Here is a 6,000-nt window from a genome sequence, read left to right on the forward strand (position 1 = left end):
ACCTTTGCTCAATCTTCACTTTATTTTACCACCTGTTCTTGGCTAAAGCAAATAATTTTTTTTTTCTTCTTACGTTGCAGTTTTTCCAGTTTTCCTCTCGAGCAATTCTTCCAACAAGCGGTCAGTTTGGTGGTCGTATCCGGTGGGAGGGACGGCCGGCACGTGGGGTTGCCTCCATCACGCTGATAAACGCCACGCTGAATGATAATGGGACGTACACATGTGACGTCTCAAACCCTCCGGATGTCTACGGATCCCCGAACTCTCACATTGTACTCACAGTCACCCCAAAGGGTAAGATGCGATACAAAAACGGATAGAAAGTCGTTACATAGGGCTAGATTCTTCAGTTTTTTTGATGCATTTGTCACACAGTTGTCAAATCAAAAATAATTATTTGGAGATAATTTGAAAAAATCCATTTTTAATTCTCTCAAACCTGATTCATTATAAAATTGGCTTAATTGTGTGCATGCAGAGACGACTCTGTGGCGAGCGCTTGAGATTCTGCCGCTGGCTAGATATTTCCTTAGCTTGCAGATTTAGGCAAACATGTCATGATGTCAGCATTACGGCTCAAATTTGTCAGACTTTCCAGAACATGTCTGACAGTATAACTAGTCACATGAAAGTTACCTCTATGGTAAATTGGGGAACAACACACTCCACTCGTCTGTTTCAGCGCCTGCTGTATCAGCGCTGATTAAGCTCCCCAGCTACTTTTTCACATCTTACTTGCCTTTATACGCCTGGAAGTTTTTCACATTTAGTCACATAAAACCCACAAACTCAATGCCTTTTATTGGGATCTTGTATGATACAACAACAAAAAGCAGCATATTATATTTTTTAAAATAAAAATCTAAGTTTGTTGACAAGAAATCCATCATTGAAAGAAATTCAGAAACTTTCATGTTTAGGACACAGTAAACACGGGGAAGAAGTTGCTGTAGTCTGATGAAACCCTAATGCCTTTTTTTTGTTTTTGTTTTTTTGTGGGAGACAAAATAACATTACAAATCCCCCTGAACAAATTATCCCCACCAGGAAACATGAGATTGGCAGCATTATGCTGTGGGCATGTTTTACTTCAGTAAGGTCCAAGGAAGCAGGTCAGGGTTGATGGAAGGATCTATGGGGCTAAATGCAGAGCAATGCAGGATTAAAAGCTGTTAGAGGCTCCAAAATACCTGCCACTCTGGTGGAGCCCGAACTTCCAGCAGGATGACCCCTAAAATACAGCATAGGGTAGGAATGAATGGATTCCACCCTCCCTTATTCAACTGCTAGAATAGCCGAGCAAAAGTGCAGGCTGACTCTCAGGCAAGAGCTGGAAACTGATGTTCAGACGTTTTCCAGCCAGTCTGACTCAGCCGGAGCCACTTTCCAAAGAATAACATTTCTTTCTCCAGATGTGCAAAGCTGGTGGAGACATACTATTTAAGAACAGAAGCAACAGCTACTTCTAGGAAGTATTTACTTGGCTGTATCGAAATGCACACCACACTTCCGAATTTTAGCAGTTAAGGTTTTTGAAAACTGAATTTTAATTCAAATCAGTTTATTTGTATGGAGCCAGTTCACAAAACATGGTCCCAAGGCACTTCACAAAGTCAGTTCTGTTGAATCACACAGACACATCAGTTAAAACCTTTTCTATTCAAGGAAACAGCAGATTGCATGGAGTCATTGACTTGCAGCTCTCACTCCTCTGCGTTTGTGGTTCACATGTCAGAATTAGAACTGTTCCTTCTGAAATGGAGCATTCAAGTTCTTAAAATATGCCTCTGAAATGTTTATATTCTCTCTGAAGGAGAATATAGTTATGACTTTGTATTCTGGTAGTGATGTCCTGTGTATACCCGATGATAAACACCATGATAATTCATACCCAACCACACCGACATTCTTGCTCTCCTCAGTACCCACCATCCGCTTCTCTGATGTTGCCATCCTCTTCGCCTTCATCCTCCTCCCCTCCGCCCTCATCACCTTCTTTCTGATTGGACGGATGTTCTGTCCCAAGAAACAGAGCAACCAATCGGGGGCCTACAGATCACCCATAGAGGTCACAGAGGGGTGAGTAAATTTATTCTACCTATCACTGGAGTTGCTCTCTTGGGGACAATGACAGTCTAGTCAGCCTTGGACGGCGATAGATCCTGCATCTGGATTGCTAATGTGACGGAGGTTAAACAAGAACTGAGGTTTAAGTTAAAGATTTGGCTTAAGGAAGGTCAGGCATCTCGGAGGAACGTGCTCTGAATCAACACCCGTCTCCGAATGGTTGATCTTCAATGTGGCTTCAAATGGAAGGCAGTAGCTTCCTAATCTGAGAAGAGCAGCTGTTGTTCTTTTTCAGTCCTGTCTTTCAGGACTATGGAAGTTACACGTCTGATCGCCTGTTCAATATTAACCAGTGCTGAAGTTTGCCATGAGACTCTTCAGAATGTTGATTAGTTTTGCCTCAGTACCCCTGCTCTAATTTATGAGTTGTATTGTTGAGGTTGAGCAAAGGTGCTCTTACTGTCCTTACTGTCCAACTTTGAAAATTGCTGGATTGTACCAACGGAACTAAAAATAAGTAATATTTTCTTAAAACGGGTGTATTTGTCCTTGATTCGGGCAGGTAAATAAGATGATCTGCCAATGGAATAAGACTTTTGCACTTAAAATAGGAACAATTCATCTCCATCTTATTTCAAGTGCAGGATGTCTAATTATCTTATTTTAGGGGTCAAAATACACACTCCGTTGGCAGATAATCTTATTTACCTGCTCAAATCTAGGACAAAAACACAAATTTTAAGAACATTTCACTTATTTTTAGATCCGTTTTTGCAGTGCATAAAGGTCTCTTGGAATAAAAATCTTTTCATATCCCCCGTAACAAAAGCAGGCCAGCTTAGGAATCGGGAGTTCCAGGCCCAATAGGGGTTCATGCTCTATACTGCCATGTATACTCGTTATTAAACACGAGAAGCAACACAGTTATCTACGAAAAATGCTTTTAAGAATCATCACATAAGGCAATTCTATAACTTGTTCTATAAAATACAAGTTTTTTTTTTTAAAAGGGCTTTTTAAAACCTGCTGCTTTACACGGGATTCCTTCATCTTCAACGTTTCCTTTTCTGCTTAACAGGCATTTAGTTAGAGCACAGGGCAGAAGCCATCCATCATTCATTTGTCAATTTAATAACCTTTTAATAATTGATCACATTTTGTGCCCTGATATAATCTAATATTTCACTTGTCTTCACTTGACTTAAGAAGCGAAACCTAAAACTGCAGACCCAACCATAGTTTGCAAGATTAACCTGGCCGCAGAGCGAGCACCGCGGCTTTGGGAGCGTGAAGGGGGGGGGGGTCTTCTGTCAGGCTTAGACAGACATGCATGTTCATGATGTGAGCAGCGGAGACAGTCAAGCATATGCACCGCTCACAACTCCAGACCAGCGAGGAAGCACTAAGCAGCAGGGCTTTCAAAGGCTAAGGTCTGTAGGGACTCACTCACATTTGGAGGCAGTCTCTCCAAGAATTACAGCTCTTAGCACTGATGCGTCGGATTCGTTTATGTGCCGACATCTCACAGAGTCGGAAATGGTCGTTTTATAGATCTTGATTGTAGCTTGTTTGAATGTGTCACTTTAGAATAAAACTAATTGGTTTCTTTACCTTTTATTGTGCCGTGCTACGCTACACGGTGGTTTGCTTCAGTATGAAATGGATAGGCGCGACGGGAATGGTGTTAAATGGAAAACCGTTCAAACGCACGTACCGGGTTAAACGGTGTGAGGCGGCACATGTTGTTGTGCGATTGTTTTCATTAATAACAACTGCTGCGTATTCTCCATCCATCAGAGAGGAGTATGGCAGCTACCCACAGCCACGAAACACGTGTTTTAATGCGTGCTACGACCCATATCAAACGGTAAGTTTTACAGTGTTCCACTTCAGCACAATAGCTCGAATGGTTATGTCCACCAGACACGTTTCAGCAAATTACTATTGTGAAAATACTGATTTAATTTATTTAATTCATTTGCTTCCTGATCTTGTCTCTTCCAGGAGTCTGAGGATGAGTACGGCTATGAAAAGAAGAGGCCTCCCAGAGAAGAGGACTATGCTGAGTCTCAGTGCTAAAAAAAAAAAAAAAAAAAAAATCCAAAACAACAACAACCCTGGTGCTTAGTGTTAAATAACTGGAGCCGCCGAACAGAAAGCCATACCAGCCTTCTTCTTCCGCATTCAGTCACTAAGGCGATTTAAAATGAACTTTTTTGTTCAACTTTTCATGAAATAAAACTTTATTCCTGTATTGGTTAAGGTATAGATGAGATGTTTTTTTTTTATTTTTTATGTTTATGGTCTGCAGTACAGCTCCTAAAGCTGGTACCCTTAAATCAGGTGGGACCTGACTAAGCAAGCCAACAGAGCGCTGTAAATATATATTTTTATATCTTTCTGATTTGCATACTGTATGTCACTTTGTTGTTGTGAACGGTAGGGATGTGTTTGTAATTTATTGCCTGTGCCAGAGGGGCTGTTCTCCATTTTCTTTAAGTTGTACCGAAACATTTCTGGCGTTTGCTTGAGATCAAGAGAGAATAAATGATCTGATTTAGAACTTTTTGCGTTTTGATTCTTTAGCATGTTTTCCGGTCTTCACTGTGTTGTTTTCACTGTACTTGTTGTTGTGTTTTGCAGAGGGCCGTTGTGTGGCGATTTTTAGTTCTGGATGCAGCTTTTTCACCTAGATAAATTATTAATAAGAGGATCTGTGGGTGAGAGAATGAGCGCTGCTTTGAAAAATCCGATCCCTTTTAAACTTTGATTATGTAAAATTCATTACGTCTTAATTTAATAACACAATTTGTCGGTCATTAATGTTTGGGAGTAGCTCTGTAAATCTTGGAGGTCAGACTCGACTCTTGCGCTTTAACGTTGCGGCCTCTTGACGCTTGTGAGGAGAGAACCCAAAAACGAAATGCACAAGAAAAGTCGGTCCTCATTCTGTCTCATTTTGTTCTCTGCATCCCAGTCAGCTCACTCATGCCTTCTAGCTTTTAATAATTCACACACAGCTATGGTGAAACAATTATTATTCCTGCTTCATCTGAACTACCATGGCAACAGCTTACTAGTGTCGGTCAGGGGAAAAGGAAAAAAAAAAAAATCAAGGAAATTGATTGAAAAAAGAAAAGTCGGTTTCCTGCATGGATTTTGTTTTGGAGGTTCAAGGGTTTAGTCTCCAGACTAAAAACCTGCACAGTAACACCATTAATATAAATGTCTTCTTCCAGCGGGGATCCAACTAGTTTTGTTCTCAGTCTTCAAAACGTGTTTAATCTGCCTTACTTCTATTATTAGGCATGTGTAAACGATCCAGTTCTTCACCAGCTTAAGCGCTCCAGATTAAAAATTTTTTATCAGATTTTTCCTTTGTTTGGCTCTTTGGTATTATTAGCAGCTTGAAATCACAGGAAGTGTTCAAACAACTCTTGTCGGCGACCAACAAAACGACCCTGAGCAGCGGCCTCCGCAGGAAGTCGGACCCAACAATGATGGCGGATCCTCAAACCATCTCCACCCGCGCCACAGGAAGTTCAGGTTTGGACCGAGTACAGATGTTCAACGTACGCTTGGTTACTAAAGGTACAGCCCCCTCCAAATGTGATGCAAAAAAAAAAAAAAAAAAAAAAACATGAAAAAATTTGCATTTGTTTAAAATTCTCATTCGTTGTAGCTGTAACTGATATCAGACAGAAAAAAAATGCAAAAATACCCTCTTCAGCTTAACTCAAGGCTTGTGTAAAAGATTTAGGTCTGGCTCATAATTTAGCCATAAAAAGATTTTTGTTTCTGATTAACCATTAATACCATGAAATTAATGATTTCAGACATTCATCTTCTGACCCGCTTAATCCCTCATGGGGTCGCAGGGGTTGCTGGTGCCTATCTCCAGCATTCACTGGGCGAGAGGCGGGGTACACCCTG

The 6,000-nt window shown here is 40.9% G+C and overlaps 1 protein-coding gene across 1 annotated transcript in view; it reads left to right on the forward strand.

Moving 5' to 3' along the window:
• The window catches only part of mpzl3 (myelin protein zero-like 3), a 19,645-nt gene extending 15,015 nt beyond the window's left edge, over nucleotides 1-4,630 (forward strand). The window contains exons 3-6 of the mRNA XM_036150029.1: nucleotides 81-294; nucleotides 1,923-2,079; nucleotides 3,865-3,934; nucleotides 4,072-4,630. Coding sequence (XP_036005922.1) covers nucleotides 81-294; nucleotides 1,923-2,079; nucleotides 3,865-3,934; nucleotides 4,072-4,146 — 516 coding nt within the window. The 3' untranslated portion in view covers nucleotides 4,147-4,630. The remainder of the gene's footprint in view (nucleotides 1-80; nucleotides 295-1,922; nucleotides 2,080-3,864; nucleotides 3,935-4,071) is intronic.
• Nucleotides 4,631-6,000: the final 1,370 nt, after the last annotated feature.

The sequence above is a fragment of the Fundulus heteroclitus genome, chromosome 18 (genome assembly GCF_011125445.2).
Source record: "Fundulus heteroclitus isolate FHET01 chromosome 18, MU-UCD_Fhet_4.1, whole genome shotgun sequence".
Lineage (NCBI taxonomy): Eukaryota > Metazoa > Chordata > Actinopteri > Cyprinodontiformes > Fundulidae > Fundulus > Fundulus heteroclitus.